At 40.3% G+C, this 21,210-nt stretch overlaps 1 protein-coding gene across 1 annotated transcript in view; it reads right to left on the bottom strand.

The window, feature by feature from the left end:
* The window catches only part of TPH2 (tryptophan hydroxylase 2), a 51,404-nt gene extending 30,332 nt beyond the window's left edge, over positions 1-21,072 (bottom strand). Inside the window, exons 1-7 of the mRNA XM_010561789.1 lie at positions 20,927-21,072; positions 17,421-17,573; positions 14,946-15,129; positions 14,737-14,837; positions 11,527-11,594; positions 6,031-6,227; positions 4,097-4,232 (exon numbers count right to left, since the gene is read on the bottom strand). Coding sequence (XP_010560091.1) covers positions 4,097-4,232; positions 6,031-6,227; positions 11,527-11,594; positions 14,737-14,837; positions 14,946-15,129; positions 17,421-17,573; positions 20,927-21,031 — 944 coding nt within the window. The 5' untranslated portion in view covers positions 21,032-21,072. The remainder of the gene's footprint in view (positions 1-4,096; positions 4,233-6,030; positions 6,228-11,526; positions 11,595-14,736; positions 14,838-14,945; positions 15,130-17,420; positions 17,574-20,926) is intronic.
* Between the last annotated feature and the right edge of the window lie 138 nt (positions 21,073-21,210).

Below are 21,210 nucleotides of genomic sequence, written 5' to 3'. Positions count from 1 at the left end.
CAGAGGAATTACCAAATCTCATTTCTCCTCCTTCCTAGACATACGTATTTCCCAAACAAGCAGGGGAGGTAAACAGATACTCTTGTGCCTGACATCATAAAATAAACATGGTCCCTAGACACCGACTAGAGATTCAGTTGTAGCAATACAGGCTGAGTGCTCAAGTTTACTGTGCACCAATCTTTTTAGTCAACACTCGTGAAACATGTTTGATATGTACAGCTGGCCAGGAACAGTATCAGACATCATACTTACATAAGGAAAATTGTTTGCATTTGTTTTCCACTGCCTGGTAAAGCCTGTCCTTTCCCCTAAAATTAAGATCTTTTCTCCCTTGTTTCTACATCATTGCATGTCCTTTCAGAGCCTGGGAAATTCCCAATTTCTTCAAAAGCAGCTGTTAAGAAGGCTTTTCTTATGATCTCCACACCCCTTTGGTGATGCTCTGAGTCTTGCAAGATGAAGAAAGTTCCCTACCACAAGACCCATAGCTTAGATATTACTCCCTTCCTCACTGGAGCTCAGACTTGAAAAATGGGCTGGCTCTGCATGGTATCCATCTCTTTGTTCAGGAGATGGTTTGCATCACTTGAGTGGATAGTCATCAAAGGTTAATGACCCTTCTGCAATTATTTCAGTTCCAGTCACAAGAATTTTTTCTGTCACCTCCTGCAAGATTTAGCTCGCTAATGATACAAAGGACAGCAGGGAAATGGAGTTTGCAGTCTGATAGATATACTCAGAGAATTCCCAGTACCAAACAATTCACTGGAGACTCCTTCAACCATCACCATCCAACACAGAAATGGGCCACAAAGCCCATTCTCTGGAATTCCAGAGCTCTAACTCTAATTCTCATCTTTACTGGAGAGATCAAAACTGATTGCTGAGCACTTTACCTATGCTGCACTGCATCAGTCCAGTTATACTTAGCTTCATATCAGTAGTTCAAATAACAAGAGCAAAGAAGATATAGTGGGACTGGCTTAAAGTTCCTGGCTTCAGGTAAGCACACTTGTCTCCAGGCAGGCTTCTACAGCAGCATCACTGGTATTGGTACTTGAGTGAGTGTCTACATTTCTGTTCTCCTGTGCTGAAGCCACAACTCCCAGAAACAAATAAGCAAAGACATGTTATTCCTAGTTCTCCACTGGGACACAGGCTCTTTGTGTCACTTCCACCCTTGCAGACAAAATGAGAACAGACAAAGCCTAGCCCCATTAACTTGTCTCTCCTAGCAAGGGGAGGAAGATGAGGAGGGAGAAGATACTTCTTTCATGCCTTCAGCTTGTAGATTCTTCTATTAAAACTATGCAAAGTAGCATCTTGAACATGCAGTTATAAAGAGAGGAGCTTGAAACAAAAAGCATATGAACAACAACCAAAAAAAAAACATAACAAAAAAATCTTCCAGGCAGGACCATGAACCAGCATTTGGGATTGTCATTGGAGTCTCATAGATTTCCCTGCCAGTCTGGCCCTTTATAGATAGTCTAAACAATATAATTCTTTGCTTAACTACCAAGACTTGATTCTTTTGTTTTGTTTTATTCAGAAAATAATTAAGTTCCTTTAATTTATTCACACACATTGCTCAGAGAAAATAAGATTTTTGTAATGCATTTTTCACAGCAAAAGATTTTTCTTGGAGTAAATTAGTTAGCAGAGCAGAGGAAATCTATATAGCTCTGTGAATGTAGTAGAAACATAATGAAACTCAGGAAGAAATGTTTTAAAATGCATACAGTAGTGATACAGATCAAACCAAATGAACTCTCTAAGTTGTATCTAGCTCTATCGCCTGGGTGTTAAATCTGACGGAAAGCCCAGTGAAGTCAAAGGGAGTCTTTTTACCAGGTTTATATCATTGAAATGCAACATTCACCAAGACAGGGACCTGCAGCAAACCTCATTATGGCCCCATATATCAACCAGCAGATCTCAGGGCATTGCAGCTACTGCAGAAGATGAAGAGCTGTCCCCACTCAAGTCAATTTAGTTTTGCCATTGATTTCAAACAAAGCCAGGATTTCACTCTACATTTCTGATAACACTACTACATGCTCTATCTTATGAAAAAAATTAAACACATTTAAAAAAGGATTTTCAAATTTTTCCTGTGGAGTTCCTGATAGTCAGTACACATTATTTAATTTATGTGAACAAGCAGGTCTGCAAGAAGAGAGTAACATCATTAGAACATGACAACTTAATTCCTCTGTTAGTCACATTTAGAGGCGTTAAAACCATAACCTGGATTAAGTCCAGCCCAAATAAGGAATAAAAATCTTTATTCTAACGGAACTATTATTACTACACAGTAACTTTCCAGACACCAGGACCAGAAAGGTTACAAAAAAAGTAGTTGCTGTTACTACTAAGGATCAGCTACAGTACTCTGCATAATTCTGAATGTAAGCACCATCCTGAAAACTACAAGGCTCTCAAATACACAAATCAATGAACCAGAGACCATCAGCAAAAGCACAGATGCACTTAATTGTTTCCTGGAAGATGTTCCTTCCTTTGTTCGTGTTGGAGTTATGTGCCTAAATCCCCTATCAATAGATGAAAATGTTCTTCTAGTTTGTATTAAGTTTGTAAATGTCATCATTCTTTTGCTGACCATTGGCGGGTGCTGCAATCTGAGACACTGGCTTCCCACAGGAGAGGAAATCATTGGTGCAAAATCTGGTAATTCCTAAGTATAATTTCTTTTTTTGAAATATCTACAGATATTTTCAGATAGACCAGAAGAGATCCAGCATCATATACCCAAGCTCTTCTCCCAGGATTTCACGTTATAGAAATTTGCCTACAACTTTAAGAGATTAAAGTGCTAATTACAGAGGTTACAGAAGTGAGTGAATTCCTTCAGGGATTACCACCTCTTTCCCAAAAGAAACACACACACAAAACTAGCCTTGTAGCATTTCAGCAAGTACTTTGCCCAGTTCACATGCTGAAGACAAAAGTAGATAAGTGTATAACAGCACCACCTGGTGACTCCTGCCAGAATAATGTTAGAGCATTTTAAAATACGGCTTAATTTGTGGTTCCATTAATCCTTTTATATCCAAAAATATTACTCCATGGTTTTGGCAGTCTATTCATGAAATCAAAGTTAGACATGGGTCCAAATGTTTACAGGACTGGAGCTGAATATATATGTATGAACCCTTTGTGTAAATTTTGGCAAAAATAAGACACTCAAATAGTCCAAGCTGACTAAACAACAACTACAATTTCATGCTAACGGCCTGATGACTGATTCACTGTGAAAACGTGAGTCCTGTGGTTACAAGATCAGCAGATGCCTTTGGTAAAAATACCTCCATATTATCTAACTGACACGTATTGTTCTGTTATTACTGCACAGAGCACACCATATATAATACAAGACAAGAACTACAATCGCTTCAATCTTTTTTTTCCCCACTTTTCATCAAGAAACCAAATGCCAAAATATTTCATCCAAACTCGCAATATTCTGTTTTGGAAAAGCTGCAATGCTGTCCCATGAAAGTCATAATTAAAGTGTCTCTTATTTCTATCATGTTCCCTATAACAGGCTTCCTATCTAATATCCTCTCTGGGTGAGAGAATAGTGCCTCATGACTTGCTTGCGCTGTGTTACAGGAGAGAAATGAAGTTCAACTGTGCAGTCTGGCCCAAAGAAGATAAACGGGAACACAAGAAGACCAAATTATAATTCTAAAAGCAGTTTTTTTCAAGGGATTCAGGGCTTTTTTTCCAACTTCTTTCCTTAGTTGTCCAACAGAAAATAAAATTTTAGACACTTTTTCAAAATGTTTAGTTAAAAATTCCAGTTTCCATTGAAATATAATCCAGATGATAGATTTTTTTGACCCACCATATAAATAACCTAGTTATTTAAAACCCTTGGAAAAAGTCCATAAGAAGCCTTTGAATTAAATTCTGGCTCACCAGTGTGAAGGGTTTCGTCATCAATGGTGTAAGTAGATTTTTACATTTGTAGGAAGGTTTCTCTTTTCAATCTTGGCAAATCTAATGGGGTCTTTTAAGAATCCAGTGAGCCTATCTTTTCAGCACTAAGGCAAATTTAGCAACTTACGGTTCTGGTGTGTAGAGAGGATCTGAGCCATGTCGTATGTACTGAGTACAGTGAAAAACTCTATACGCTAAGCCAGCTAAAAAATCTCGTGGAGACAGGTATCCAGCAACTGGTCTCACTGTGAAGCCAGACCTTTCTGAAGTGAAGGAGAAAATAAAAGACCAAATTATATATATATATATCTCACTATATCAGTTTCTGAGGACAGGTAATATTCTGTTAATTATTCTACCAGAAGCATGACATGGAGAATCTTCGCTGAAGATCACCACACATCATTTTCACCTATTATGTACAAGAACTATTTTGCATTGCTAGCATATGTTTAATGAAAACAGCTTGAGGTATTTCAAAGTTGGTTTGAATACCTTTGTCTAGAAAAGATGGTAAGGTACCATAAGTGGTATTCTCAAATCACAGAGTATCTGATTTTTATGTCTGGTACCAAATGGGAAAAAAGTTTCCAAAACAGAAGACAACTTCTGTAAAATACATTAAAAACTAACAGAATAGAATAGGATTAAATCAAATCTATCCTTATTTTTACAGATAAAATACTGTTTGTGACAGTAAAATACTGACTTTCACATCTGAGGTCCTCATTTAAATATTTAACAAAACATTCCTTTGTCAATTAGTCCCAGTGGGGAGTAATTTCAGACTTAGTGACTCTGAAAAGCACATTTCTCTCCCAAATTCATTCTTTACTCTTTCAAAGTGTTTACAGGAGAATGTTAAAGTTTTTCTTCCACAGACACTACTATTGCTGTGTTTAGTCTAAAAACATATTTCTGAAAGAAGTGTGAGGTTTTGAGTTTCTAGTTAGGGGGAAAGAACCTGTATATTTTGGTATCATTCCTTTGAGACCACAATACAATATATGAGAAACCCAGAAGGACACAACCAAACTCAGAGTGATGAGTCAATTAGTAAATGCAGGTGTTCACAAACAAGAGTTACGGATGAAGCAGGGACTGAGGAAAGTAAGCCCTTCTTTAAAAATTTTGCATTTCTCTTAGCTAAAAGATTTTCCATACATATTTGGGATAAAAAGCTTTGCTGATTTTTCTTGTAACACTTAACAGCACATTAACCTTTTTTTCCCAAACACCCATCTTTAGAATATTTTAGTCCCTGAGCTCCTAGAGCTCCTGAAAAAGAGGATTAAGAACAAGTATATGTATCTGAAGGGACCCTTAAGGAGAAATGAAAATCTTAAATGAACTCTTTGGTGGTTTTTCTTCTAGACTTAAAAACAGCAGGTTCATGTCTGCCACTTCTTCCATATGGGATACATTTCCATTACAGATGAAAAAGAATGGTATTTTCAAACTTAAATATGTAATATACAGATCCCTTAAAACATGAAAAAGAAGTAGCAGATCACCTATGGGGTCCCCATAGGTGATTTTTTTCAACATACGAATATAATGACTAGTGTCGTGAGGTCTTGAGCACTCAGGAAACCCTCATATTCATCAGACTGTACTGTACAACAATGTGCCAAACCTGCTCTCCTCTTTAAATTCAGTTTATCTTGCCATTTTATTCCCTCTTTTACCTGCCTGAATATTTGGGGGATGCCCACTGCGGTTATCAGAACTCCCATCCTGTGGCAATGAGAACAGCAGAGCTAACTCTGCTCGCTCTTTTCACTGTACTGAAGGACTTTTTACCCTGTGCAAGGTAACATCATGTGATACATGTTCAGCTGTTTAATTCCTCTCAACTTCATACTTGCAAATACATAAGACTGTCTTAACAAACTCTCTTCCATGGAGAATGTCAAAAACAGAATGATACTTCAAAGACTAAACCAAAGTCCACTGACAATGCTGGGAGTCTTTTCATTTAATGTGTTTTGTATTTCATACTAATAGAAAAGAGTGTTTTCATGAAACTGTATCTATCGGCAAACCAAATATGAATCTTACCTTTAAGAAAAATAGAAACATCTTCCAACTGAGGCACATTATCCTCTCTGTATCCACAGTACTTGGTCAACAGAGGAAAGTTTTTCAAATATTCACGACAAGCATGGGTGGGATAGAGTTTACTGAGTTCCCTAAACACCACCCCCCATGTTTTAATTTCTTCAGCTGTGTACTCCACTCTGGGAATGGGTTGACCACTGTAAAAAACACAATAATACAAAATACATTTGGATACAACCAGATTCTAGACAGACAGTGGATGACAAAATTTCTGTGAAAAGTATTATTTAAATAAAGGCAGATAGAGACTATTAAAACTATTTAAAACTATTTTAAAATGACAGCTAGATGCTTTTTTCTTAGAATTACTTCTTGATGTTATGTCGTACATATTACATTCATTTCATAAGAACTGTATTTCTTCTTATTAAGCAATGAGATTATTTCTTAATCTTTGTACATATCGTAGTAGAAAGATGGATTTCTTATATGCCATGTTCCTATACAAGAGCAGTACTTCTCCATTTATTGCCACTGATGCCTTTGCAAGTGGTTAGCTGAAGATCCTGATTCAGTCTAACTTGTAGATTCAGTAAGACCATCAGCAGACTGAATGCTCTATGCATTCTTTAAAATACATAATATTGACACAGTATCATTACTTAGCATTTTACAAAGTTAAGATTAGGCAATTACGTAGATGTTTGGAAATGTGTGGATCTAATTAATATAGATATATATTGTTTAGACTGTTGCTTACATGTGCAGGTATGTTTGGAACCCCAAATTCATGCAGGACTACATCATGAGGAAGCTAACCTCAGAGCCACCAGCCTAGCCTAGGTGAAACTAACCCTCTAAATACACCTCTCCTTTATTTTCTTCTGCACCATTCCTCTTACATAGACGTACAGAAATTGCAAGCAGGAGCCTTCCAGGGTACCTGCTATCTGTCTCTGACATCCAGGATTTGCCTTGTGTGGTTACGGCTAATTTAAAACTGACTGGCAGCATGAAGAGTGTGAAGGGCTCCTTCCAATTTGCACTGCCTGGTATTTAACTGTAAGGAATTTCCCATGCCATGAGCCATCATCTCATGTCCTTAATTCCCCCTAGAAACTTTATAATCTTTCTCTGGATTTAATGTTCACCATCTATAGTACGTAATCTGTGCAGACTGCCTTCTCCTCAGGTATCCTCTTTTCCCGTGCTGTAATGAAGTGCAGACTGGCAAAGGGATCCACAGGATCCTCCTCCACCCCATCAGTCCCCATCTCTCACTCCCCTGCCACAGGGCTGGCAACGTGGGCACTCCCAGCCCAGTGCTGCAGCTTCCCCAGTATCGCAGACAGCACCTGAACAGGCATATCAGGCTCGGGGAATCCCACTGCAGCAGAAGTGCAGTGCTGGGCTTTTGCTGGGGGGTTGGCTCCCCATCTCTGTCGTTGCCTGGTTCGTAATCCTGTCTCCACTACACGAGGTAACAAGGAACGGGCCCTCATGTCATATGCGGTTGCTGCTATGCAGTCCCTACATGCACGAGAGGATCATCTGCCCTACATTCATTCTGGTTGTCCTCTCATCTTTATTGAAAACTTACCATTTAATCCCCTTGCCTTTCACTATATCAAAGGATGTTGATCCATGGCAGTTATCTGTCAGTCAAAGGCTACTAGGTATGAGGTACACATACTTGCTAAGGAGTCACTGAATATCCAATACATCCGCTAGTTCCCCTTCAGCCGCTCTTTTACAGACACGACAAGAATTGCAACACATTTAGTGAAGCATTTCTCATCAAAAGGAGCTGCACTGGGTCCGTGCCCATTCTGTGGTGGGAGTCAGTCCTCCAGGTCTAGTATCTGTCTTCACCTTTACACTTTATCAGCCTTAAGCTGCCTGCCAGTTCACAGAAAGCATAACACAGCTACTCTAAATTGTACTGTACGTGACAGATACAAGCAGGTTGCTACTCCATCCACCTGGGGTTGCCAGAACACCATGCAGTAGCCTCATCCCTTTTCCTTAGACGTGACCACTACTACGGATACTGCCAGTACAGGTCAGCACTGGCCCAGCGAAGAAGAAGAAATGTGTGCACCAGTGGAAAAACTCAGGTTTCTATTCAGCCTGTCACTAGAGAGGTATAAACACAATCAAGGATCTGAAGCTTGGTCACTGCTCACTAAAAGGTTTGTAACTTAGTCATTGTTTCAATTAATTCATTAGTACTGAAGTAAGGTTCACTGAACTTTAATTCCTTAATAGGATTTATGCCCAGGAGAGCTGATCTTATTTCCAGCTGATCATGATATTGCTTTCTTTATCGAGACAATCAAGACAGCCAGAGTTGAGGGAGAACCTATGCCTTTCTCACTCAGCTCTGCAAATCTCATTTTCCTCACCCTCTTATTTCAACAAGCAAGACCCACCTTGCGCTCAAACATTTCAATAAATCACAGAAATGGCCAGCCTGCATTGCCAGTTTTCTTGTGGCTGACTCTAGAAGCTAACCCATCCTGAATTTTTATTTCCCCTTATTAAAATAGGGTCTTTCCATTTTGCCATGGTCATGAGCTATCAACTTATGAATTCCCTCTTAAACATTGTATTTTTCCTCCAGATTTAATTTTCTCAACACTTTTTCAATCCCTAATCAGTCTCAAAGGACTAATTAGCAAGATTAACACATTTTTCACTATCTTTAGGATAGAAGCTAAGTGAAGAAGGGAGGAATATTTTTTTTTTGGTCCATTTATTTCATACAGCTGATCTTCACTGCTGTGCTCTATTAACATGTCTTTCCCTTTAACACCCAGCACCAGCAAATATCTGCTCCTTCAAGATCACTGCTTAGTGTTTTTCTCTCTCCACTACAGAGGCTTCTTTATGTTCAAGCAAAGCAGAGCATCTACTACTATAGAACAGCAGCAATTCATAAAGGAGATGCTGATCCAGGGTTTTCAACTCAACAATTTTTTTTACAGAGCCAGTTCCTTGCAGCCAATTCTTTGCAGCCAAACCTCTTTGTTATTTTCTTAAGGAAACAAGTGTGGGGGTTTTTTTGGTTTGGTTTTTTTTTTTTTTACACTGGAAAATGAAAAGTAGAAACATATCAAGCCTCAGTAAGTGATTAGGAAGGTCACTTACCTGGAAGACACTCACAGGTTCAAGGCAATGTCCTGAACTTACCCCTAAGGGAAGCAGTCCTGACAACAGAACTGTTCCTTTTGTATAAATAAGTAAATAGCCATTAGACCACAGAAGAGAGTGTGATGAGACTGCAATGTAGCTTCGAGACACCTATATAAATTCTGAGCTCCCCAGCACGGGTAGCAGAAACAGCTTAGCTGTAGCAGCACAGAGTCCTCCCTGAGCTGATTTGCCTTTCCTTAGCATGGCTTAGGCTGAGCTGCAGGATGCTGAGGGCAAATGTCTCCCTGAGCTGTCTCTACAGGCACACCCAGAGACAGACAGACTGTACAGCCCAGTAGATACGGCACATCCCTGGGATTAAGATAACCACTGCAGGAGACCTGAGGAGTATGAACGAGACTTTGCCCCATCTCAGGTAACTGCCCTAAGGACCGGCCATTTTGTGGTCCCCAGCTAAAAATATTTGAAGCATCTTGTTTTCCCTCTGCTCATAATAATAGGAAGAGTTTGAAATCTTTTAAAGATTTGAAAAGATCAGTAGGATGAAGGAGTACTTCTGAGCAGTTTCGCTGAAGTACGAAGCCTGGCCCCCAAATAACCTCTGGTTGGGCTTGTTTGATTTTTGTAATTTGCCTGCAGAAATGGTTCTTGAGCCTTCAAAATCTAAATAAGGAAAATATTCCTTTCCCTTATCTGTTTCTTCTGGGAATATGGAGGATTACTCTACATGATTTTTGTGAAAAAATGTTTCTCACTGGTTTCAGGGTGAAAAAAACCAAACCTGTGTAGCAGAAGACCAACCACTGCTTAGTGATCCAGCTGTGTGATCTTTCCAGCACTTAGGCAGCCAAAAGGGAGAAGGGAGGAAGGCATTTCCAGCAACTTAGCAGCTGTGAAATGCATGGCACTGCTGCTACTGTCATGGGTAAATGCAGAACTATCAGACTTACTGAAAGAACTCTAAGAGCACGTACAGTCTGCCCTCATCCGCAGGTACCTCCTTGACATTCCACACTGCAATAAATGCTAGGCAAGAAGCACTAACTCTACCACAAGCATTAGACTGAAAAAAAAGATAATAAAACAATCAGCTGTAAACAAACAAACAAAAAAACTGTCTCAATTTACATTTGAAAGCTGGCTAAACTGAAGACTTACCTTGGCAGCCTAGGAAGCTTCTCTACCAACCAGCTCCCTGCCCCCAGCAGGCAGCAGCTCATTGTGCTGGATGAATGTCATAAGCACCCAGCTAAACAAATGCCACCATGGGCAGACCAACAGTAGCACTTACACACTTACTAGATTGGTAATAGCTTAACGACAGGAATGGGACAAAGGTAAGGGAGAAATATAATCAGGATTATACGGTCACAAAGCAGAGTTAATCCGCCTGTCCCCCCAGCCTTCTAGCGCCCATACACTAGCCTTATACTAAAAACAAAAAAACAGAACTGAAAAACCTTCAAAAATCCATTTCTGAATTGCTTCCTGACAGGCCATGCCTTCTACGAAGGGAGAAAAAAATTGTTGTGTTTTATATTCTTTAAACAATGTTGACAGAAATCTCAAAGGAGAAAAATGAAAAACCTGAAGAAGTGTGGTAAAATGGAAAAGAACATGAAATTAGGATGTTCTTTCCCTTGAGAATGAGGGCTTTGGCCTGTTGCAAATAAAACCTAGAGTACAATTAGAATTAATTGAATGCTTCTGTGACAAGAAAATTGCAACACAGTAGGTATTTGTAGGTAGCACAGAAAGTTTCCTGACTTCCAGGAACGGTAGCAAATTGAAAATACTGACTTGACATGGGGGAAAAAAAAAAAAATCAAAATAAGAAAACATATACAGTGCATTTGTGCACAGGCACCAGCTCCACTAACTACAGAGAAATCCACTGACTGAGTTCTGAGAAATTTAGAGCTGTGTTGCAAAATTGATAAATGGCATTTTGCAGCGTCCAGTATAGTAAGCGCATGAGAAGAAAATAGTAATTTGGGGTTTTAGTGAGCTTGTCCAACTACGTAGGGATGCTAGATATGTGCAGTGCATCAGTTTGTCATTAACACATGCAAGCATTTGTAAAAGAGTTTCTTAAGTTCAAGCAGCTATGAATAAAATGCTGAAGAGATAGTGCTTACCTTTCAAATGCTTTACTTGCCCGTATCTGTACCGAAAATGTAACGGGATTTCAAGCATCAGGTTTGTCATTTATAGCCTACACTAAACTAGTCAAAGTTTAAAGGATGACTTTGTCTACTGTTAAATTTCATCCTACAGAGTTAAGTAGAGCATGAATTCTAACTAGTCAGCAGCATGGGGAAGAATTATGCCAGTACTTACTATTTATAGCTCATGGCAACATCCACAAAGTACTTTCTTCTCTGTCGATAGACATTGTCTTTAAATCCCTTATGCAAGGAAGAAGAGAGTAATTTACAATAAGAACAGAAAATTAGCTGTAAGAATTATAATTATAAAACATATCATTAAAGTGTTTATTTAGTACCTAATTATATTGTATTTTGATTAACACTATCTACTGGACTGCAAGAGAAGATAAGGATTTCTTCACATTTTCCCCCACCAAAGTCCCACAGGAGTTTTTTCAAGACAAGTTCAGTCATAGGTACAGTCATTCATCCAAGATGTTGAAAAAGGGAAACTTTTTCCTTGTAATTTTGTCTCACTCGGGTCTTCCTTAATCTGAATGGAGATCTACAGGCAGGCACAAAGCAGAATAATTTACCTATCCTTAACACATTTTTCTTTGCTAGAAGAATCAAGCACCCAGAGCTCATACGCAACTCATTTTGAAGATGCTACTTCAGCAGTTGCCATCTTAACCAACACATTAGGGACTGAGCGATCAGCCTCCAATAGCAAATATGCATATTGCTCCAACTTGAGTTACAGAGGAAGGGCTCTACCTCGTGGGCTACAGTAGGCTCATACCTTTTCCGTATTAAGCGCAAAAGAGCTGTATAACACATACACACCAGTCAGTTACAGCCCTCTGAGCTATTCAAAACTAAACCAAGATCTCTTCTATACCTATAAAAGATGTAGACACTTCAGGTTTTGGACTACATAAAGAGTTATCTATTTTGAAGGCAGAACTGTCAACCTCTTGAAGATGAAAAAGGGTAAAAAGTCATCTAAGTTCCCCAGTTAGGAGCCCAGAAAGTGCATTTAAGTTTCCTCTAGTAAGAGCTGAAAAGTAAAATGCATTTTTTCCTTACTGCTCACATACACAAAACACAAATCACCGAAGGGAATGAAAAGATAATGTCATTTGATTTGAAATATTTGTATGAGCTTCCAGAAAACTCAGAAGGCATTTTACTGCCCCATAACCAAAGCTGTGCTGCTAGGGCAGAGTAAGGGACCATGTCAGAGGACTGCAGAAAACCCTCAAGCCTCCACTCCTACACAGAAGAGCTTTTTGACTGGCAAAAAGTTGCTGTAATCTGGGGGAGCCTCCTTGTCTGCTTAATACCTTTTGACATAAGCGTTGAGTTGCTCAGCTGCAGACAGTTAAGAGCTGAAAAGTAACGGAAGACAGCACAGGGGATTTAAAAGCCTGTCACATGTAGTGAAACTGAGACTCAAACCATTAGCCAACATGGAGTAGGTTAGGGCTATGCTGCTGAAATGGTGCTATACTGGTTCTGTAATAGGGTAATTCTCTTGGTCCTCTTGACACCTACACACCACCACTAAGGAACAGGGCAGGCACCAGAAGTGGCCTGTGAAAGGCCAGTCACAGATTTTACAGTTTTTTCCCCCCATCTCCAATACTTAGCATGCTGCATAGGCTAACAAATGGTGTGTAAATTATGTTTATAAGAGTTGCCCCAAGTGTAAAATATATATTCATATAATGCAAATGTCTTTTTTCATTGTCTGTAAAACTGAAGGCAGATTTTCAGCAGAGCACTCAAGTATTTAATGAAGGCACCAGCTCAGAACATAAAACAGTATCAAATGGCCCGTCACAGTCATCGACTCAAGGCTAGAATGAGCTGCCACTACAGCCTCTGTTTGAACCAAATTACTGTTAATGGTTGAAGGTAATCAACAGGCTTTTCCATCCCAAGAAGACGTAAGGTAAATCCTAGTTTGTCATCAAGAAGTGCATGGCAGAAACCAGGATCCAGGAACACGCTCCCCAGCTGCGGGAAGGGCTCACAGGGATGGCTGGGAACCAAGCGAGGCGATGATGATTATCGCGGCTGACACACAGGCAGGTGACACTGGAGACAGGGAAGTGGGGCTGCCACGGGACACAGCAGTGAGGTTCGTTTGCTCAAGTGCACAGGCGTGAGGGTCTGCGCCCGAGCTCCCACCACGGCACGGCCAATGGAGCAGCTGTGGAGCAGATGGGACAGAAGGCAGCAGTCCAAGTGCCATTTCTGCACTGAGAGAGAGCCCCAAAGCCAGGGCCACCAGGAGGACCTGCCTCTCCTCAGCCAAGGCAGCCACCAGGAAGGAGTCTGCACAGGCACTGTAGTACCACAGTACACAGATGCATCACTAGGAAGCTCCCTACAACAAACTGATCTTTCTGCAGTCACTTACAAACTCTTCGGGGCCGTTTTTCACCATCTTGGACAATGCCAACAAAAATGTGTGTGACAAAAAAACTAAAGGAGACTGCAACCTACAGCTAGAGTTTAATCTGATTCCATAAGGCTGACAGTCTTATAGTCAGATATCTTGGTTCATTACCTACTTCCTTTCACCTGGAAGTTTCCTACAATACCAGTGTAATCCAGCCTATTTTAGGAATGAATACAACTAGCTACCACCACTGTCTTTCAGCCAAGTGGTCTAAAGGTAGAAACTTGGATTTATAATAAGTGAAAATGTTGTAACACAAATGCTTGCAATCATCTACCATCTAAAGACTGAGGGGTTAAGCATTTATGGACATCAGCCAAAAGAAATAAAACAATAACAAATCTATTTTTCTGCCTTTTGCACTGTGCATTTGGCACCACAGCAGATACAGCTTGTATGAATCGCAGGCTTGTCTCCTGTCACCAAAGTCAGGAAACAACATGAGACACCTTCCCATCTGCTGCATTCATGCAGAAACAGTAACATGTTGCTCTGTTTTATTTTGTAATTACCTCCTGAGTGCCCAAGGAAGTCTTCCTTCATAATTCTTCCTTCTCTGACGCTTAGGTTAATATCAATTCTTACCTAAGACCTACTTTTGGCAGAACCGAAGGTCATATTGATCTAAACTCTTCAGAGTTTGAAACCTTTCTATCAACTAGTTACTTTAAAAAATAAATAAATGAAAGCAGCACAAAAGGGGACATAGTTGTTAAACACTGAATAAGTTTTCTGGAGGACCTCTTTTTTGGGTGTCCTACTACAGAAAAGGAAAATCAATTCACCAAAACTACTGAAGAGAACTAAATCCCCACCTTCTGAAAACCATATGCTCAAAAAAAGCACTCAATCAGCAGCCAAGAGGCTTTTTATTTGACTGGCAAATAACCCGAACAAATTATCTGCAAGACAATTTTATGTTACACTTACAGGGTGATCTGCATCCAGCTCAGATCCATACATCAAAACTCTCTGTGAGCATTTGTCTAATTCAGATATCTTCCTGGGGAACCAAGGGACACAGTCGAGATCTGTAGAAGACAGAATATGAGTTGAATGTACTGGAGTGTAAGACTGTGGAGATACCTGTGCAAAACATTTGTCAGTGTCTAAATCAAGTGATACAAAAGCAGCCTTGCCTTCTTCATCAGTCCAGATGTTTTCTGGCGGATTGAGAGATACGATATTAGTTTGAAACTTGAGCAACTGGATTAGTTCATTAAATTCTTTCTTACTGCAGTCGCAGTCCACAAAAATTTCCACTTCTGAGTTCCTTCTCTTCGATTTTCGTGATTCAATATGAACCATACTCACATGTTTCTCCTGTGGAAAGATGAAATAATGGATGAAATACAAACATACCAGCTAGAAGGGCAATATTGATGGCATATTCCTCAGGAAAGTTTTTCCCAGTTATTAAAAGGTGCTTTCATTGAAAGTACTCACTTTGTATTTACACAATTAGTTAGTGACACTTAAATACTGAAGACAAAAAAATCTGTATACTGAAAGTAAAAATAAAACTATTATATTTACTGAAGAAATTAAACCAATTATTTAACTTTATCTACCAAGACAATCTCTTACAGAGGACAGTATAACATCAAAATTTTTAAAAAGATTAAAAAAAATCTAATGCAATTTTATATTTACCTTTGCTATAAATACTAAATTCTAATGCAATTTTATTAGGCAATGTGCATAGTAATGATGTTAATACAACTAGATTTGAGTGTGCTTCTTTAAATAGATGCTATTAAACATGTGCTACTTCAGTATCTCTTATGAACATGTGAGGAAGAAAATATTTTTGTGAGGATAGCTGTACATCAGTCCTCACCTATGTTTCTTGCAGTAATTATCAATAACCCAAAGTGTTAACAGTAATAAAATTATAACCTAATTTAAGCTATTCTCTATTACAATGTCCCCATCAAAACTAAACGATGCAACAAACATGAGTGTGTGAACACTTCTAGCATGAAAACTTTCTTAGGGGTTATCTCTCCCACCACAACTACTGGTCTGCCAAGGGTGTCATACAACAACAGAAAACCGTAACGTGTTATGGCTGACCTGATCTAGTGTTGTGATAGCCTTGTTTCAAAACAGGAGGTTGGACTAGATGACTGCTTTGAACCAATACTTCTGTTGACTCCGATTTTTTCCCTTTTTTTGCCAGACAGAAACTATCTGTTACTTTTCACAACTATCCTTTCACTTGCTCAGTGAAGCCTATAAAGCATCTTCTGACTTCCAAATGGGGAGAACTCCATGTTTGTACTTCCACTTGCCTGCTGTATTTTACATAAATGTCCATTTCAGATGGAGGTACCCTCTGGTACAGCCAACCAGCAGGCCCTGCTTTTACACCTCTGGATGGATATAAATTCTTTCACTGGCATGCTCCATAAGGTATGTATACGGTGTATCTCCTTAGCTAAACATTCACGTAACAAATTCACCCTGATCTACCCTTGGTTGAGTAGAGAACAAACCCTGTGCTCCCCTCACAGTACTCAAATCGTTAATGACTACGTGAATGGGGATGATATCTCTGCAACATCTTCCAGCCATGTTTTAAGAGTGAGTTACATGCCTATTCCCAAGAAGGGGGAGTTGCTGAAGTCCAAGATTTCAAGTATGAACCCATTCAAGCATTTAAGCCAGAGCTGCAGTTAGAGACACTTACCCCTTGGAGAGAAGCTGCATTGAAAACATGACGCCTTCTGCAGCTCCTATTAAATCTCTTAGGCTTCCCCTCTTTCTGTCAAACACTCCGCTTCCTGGCAGCCTCCCTCCCGTGGGTCTAACTCACCCCTTTACCTTGGCTGGGGAATCTAAGTATCTACACCAGCCTCGGGAACCTGCTCCCAGAGCCAGCTCCCATGAGTTAGCACTGGTATTGCTCAGTGCTCCCACACTTACACCCCTCTGATGGTGGGCTCCAAGCCAGCTCCTAACTTTCTCTTCGCTGCACAGCACAGACTGAACAACCCAAGACTTTTATCGTACTGCTTTCCTTTAACTATCCTCAGACATGCCTTCAAGCCCTCTTCAATTTATTAATAAGGCAAGCAGACTACATGCAGCACCAGCAGTCTGACCGAAAAACACTGACTGCATGAGGATCTACATGGGGACCAACACGTCACAATTTACGTTCTAGTTAGACACATAGAAGCCCTGATCCTGCATGCACCTAAAGATGCGTTTAACTTCATGACCAAACATTGTCGTGCAGCAAGGCTGCCACCACCACCTGACTGTATGTAATTTAGATTCTGAACAGCTCTCTGAAAGTGCCTCCTTTCATTGTGGCCTGCACAGACACCTTCAAATCTAATTTACAGTGTTCAGAATCACACGACGGACATCTAAAGCGCATGGTGTGAACATCAGCATCACTGTTAAACTTTAGTCCACAAAACCCTTCATGAGCCCAAAATGCTTTGTTGAATGGTCCATAAAATTTTAAGTTACTTTTATTCAATTCTGCAGAGTATAACCGCACTCTATTCCTTCTGCCACGGTCCGTTAGATTTATACCAACAAACAACCTGACCTCAGTAGCCTTCCTCAGTCCAGTCAGTGTAATGATTTGTAAGCTTTACCTGGAAGAGTCGGAGAGCTTTCACTAATCCACCAACTTCATTCTTCAAGGAAAACACCACGGCTGTCTTTCCACCTTCAGAAACAGATTCACCTTTCCCATTTCCCTTATTCCCTTTCTTTTCCTCATTTTTCCCAGAACTGGATCTGTTTAGCTACAAATGGATAAAGAACAACATCATCTCTGAGGCAAACAAGCATTTCCCAAAATTAAGTCTTTTTACGCAAAGAAAAATTTTTGTTAGAAAATAGCTGGAAGTCATCCAGACTTATTTTAAAAGGTAATGCACTGACTTGAAACCAGAATCACAGATCAAAGGCAGCTGCTAGAAATGATTGTGTAAGAGGCCAGTCCGTAAAAAAGAGCTTAAGGAAAAGCATATGAATGTTTAAGATATAAATATGACTATATAATTAGGGCAATGCTATCATTACTAATAAATATGATGCAAATGGAGACAGTCCAAATTACTGCAAAACTGCAGTGATGCTATTCTAACCTGTACCAGTCAATTTACAATGATTTACACTGGTCTGTATTTTTGTATTAACCATTAAATTTAAAACACAAACTTTATGTTCTCTGTTGTAGTACAATTAATGTTGCCATGTAATGTCATTTTTCCTGAGAAAACAAAACATCTGTTGATTATCAAACAAGGACATAAATACAAGCATAGACTGCATCACAGAATCACAGAATACCAGGTTGGAAGGGACCTCAAGAATCACCTGGTCCAACCTTTCTTGGCAAAAGCACAGTCTAGACAAGATGGCCTAACACCCCATCCAGCCGAATCTTAAAAGTGTCCGATGTTGGAGAATCCACCACTTCCCTGGGGAGATTATTCTAATGGCTGATTGTTCTCATTGTGAAAAACTGCACCTCCCATAGAAGATGAGCTGGCTTAGGAACTAAAAAAAAAATACAGGAAATGACACCATACTTGGCCATTCCTACATTCTTCTCACAATTTAGGGGTCAAAGACTGCTTTAAGCCAAATTTCAGCCAGCATTTTAAAAAAAAATGTAATTATATCAGCTTAAATCTTGTTGAGATGCCAACAGTACAGCCTTTATAGACAATTTTTATAAGATCGACCATGATTTTCAAAAAACAGCCTGCATTTTCCAATACCCAGGTTGTGACTCCTGGAGCAATTAAATCTCCAGTGAGATGCTAACTGCTTTTTTATCATCCATAACACAGTCACTGAAAAAATGTGAAGATAGAAATTAAGAATCATATACAACTATTCCACATGGATTAAATTGTCCTTTAGTAAACTGTAAAGCAGCTTACAGAAAATAACGCAAAAATGAAGTTTTTAAACAGGTTTCATAACACTTGATGAAAGCCAAGTTAAATCTCTTCTTTTTTCCTTACAGGTAGGTTATCCCACTTGCATAATGTCTGTGGACCTGCAACAACGGACTTTAGCAAAGGGTCTCCCTGTGCTTCTAGAAGATTTTACAAGATTTTATCAAGTGCTTCATGAGCCAGCAAAAAATTAGTAAGCTTCAGCCCGACTCCTTTTCAAACCGGGTGATATAAAATGATTTTCTTAAAAATGGATATCGCTGACAGTGACAAGGCATTTGTATCACATCCATCTTAATGCATCCACATGGTTCGTGTCAATTTGGTTTACTTTTTTGCTCAATCCTAGCCCGCTCTAAAATATCTCCCTCTACTGAATACAGAGCCCACAGCTCTCAAGTCAGCTCCCACTGGATCTTCTGAGATTTTTTTTTTTAAGGTACAAGGTACAGGTACAAATGCACTGAATTAAAAAGAAGGCTAGTTAAAATGCATAATCTTACCAAAAGCCACTCTTTAAATGGCACAGCCACATTTAAACTAGTTACTGGACATGCTAAAAAGTCCCTGTGGTCTTTTCTAATCATTAGACTACACAGAAACAATCTGGAAAAGCAATTATGTTTGTAGAATGACATATGATGAGTTTCAAACATGCTCACTTTTTAGTAATTGAGCTTATTTGATTCTGCTCAGTAGGAGGTTTGCTCAGGGATAGTTCAGGGGAAGGTCGCTTTTGTTTTAACTTTAATAATATTTGGGATTTGGCTGAATCCTTTTTACATACATCAAACACACAACCTCCACGTGAAGTGACAAAGGTGCCATTTTTATAGCATCTGTGATTTCTCACTGGGTCCTGCTTTCTAGAAGCTATGTACCGAGGATCCCATAGTCAACTGAGTGTCTGAAAATCTAAATACCATTGATTCCTCTGGGAAACGAGAGCACTTGGCACCTTCCAAGACTGTCACAGGTTGCCTAATACTCTCAAGCAAGCATTACCCGAAGCAATGACTGAAAGACCCTCTGAAGCATATGAAAACTAGAATACCTATTTGTTAGAAGCCCAGCAGAAGAGGCTGTGATATTGCAAGAACTCAAATCTTATCAGCCGTGCTCATTAGTACACTTCATAATTAAATAATGAGTAGGTCAATTTTCCTAATGAAAATGAATTATCTGGAGCAAGCGCAAGTACTCAGGAATAAAAGTCATCTATAGCAGAACTCAGAAAAGAAAGGAGCTCAAATATAAGGACAGTAAAGCAAATTTATCATATTTAATTCAATATTTCCAACAGAAACAAAGCATGTATGAATAGGAATACTTCACATTTTTCTATAAAGACAACAGGCCAGTTCACAACTGGTACAAACTGGTGCATTCTCTTCATTCTACTCAAGTGATCTGAATCTTCACGCGTTGCAAAATTTTACAGGAGGCAAAGTCTTCATAATCCTAAACATTTCACGTATTGAGAGCAGATTACATTATTAGCACCTATTAACATTCTTTACTCTTATTAAAGTAGATTCCTATTCAAATATGTTTACCTGTAAGCGTACAGAACTTTATCCCGTGCTTGAAATCACCCAAGCACCTGTTGCACCCATACCATCATCCTACAGAGAACTGCTTCTACCTCCCGAGAGGGTTTTCAAGAGGGAAATTACATGATTCTCGCACCCCTGCTAGAAGCTGGGAAACCTCAAAGCCTGCTGCTCAGCCATGGAAGTGCCATAGGCACCAAGGCAGCCTGAGTGCACGCGGTTTGTGTGCTGCCAAAAAAAAAGTTTTACGTTATCGTGCTCGGAGGCTTGCGACTGCCTCAAAAAGAACGGATTCGGCTGACGCGTACGGCCCGCAGGAGTAACCAAAGCCTTTCAAAATTCAAGCACTTAAAACCACCTGAACCGGACCCCAGTGCTGTTGTCTTATTCCAGCAGCCGCACGGTTCGCTCCTGCAGCAAGGCTTGGATTTCTAAGGCAACTTTCATTCAGAGGTTTTTGAACGAGACTGCCTTTCGAACGAGGGCCGATCGGTCGGCCAAATTCGCTCCGCCGGCCCCTGCTGAAAAACTCCTCGCCTGACCTTAAAGCGAAGAGGAAGGGGGACGGCTCCCTCACACCGGGCCCCCCGCCCCCCCCCGGCGGCGCCCCCACCCCCCGGCCCCGCCACTTACGGTGAGGCCGCCGCCGGCGGGCCGCTCCTCCGGCAGGGCCGAGTCCAGCGAGAAGCCCCTCCGCGCCCAGTACTTACTGGAGAACATCATCATGGCGGGCTGCATGGGGCCGGGCGGGAAGGGGGGGGGGGGGGGGGCAGCGCCGCGCTCTGCCCGCCTCGCCCCGCGGCGGCTCCTTTTATACGCCCCCGCGGAGACTGATGGAAACCCGATTAGGGGGAGACCCGTCGCCGGGTGACGAGAGCCGCCGGCAGATAGACGCCCACCGCTCCCGCTTACCTCAG

The sequence above is a fragment of the Haliaeetus leucocephalus genome, unplaced genomic scaffold, assembly GCF_000737465.1.
Source record: "Haliaeetus leucocephalus isolate CR32 unplaced genomic scaffold, Haliaeetus_leucocephalus-4.0 Scaffold151, whole genome shotgun sequence".
NCBI lineage: Eukaryota > Metazoa > Chordata > Aves > Accipitriformes > Accipitridae > Haliaeetus > Haliaeetus leucocephalus.
Note: the sequence above shows the minus strand (reverse complement) of the source record. Positions and strands in the feature narration are given on the sequence as shown.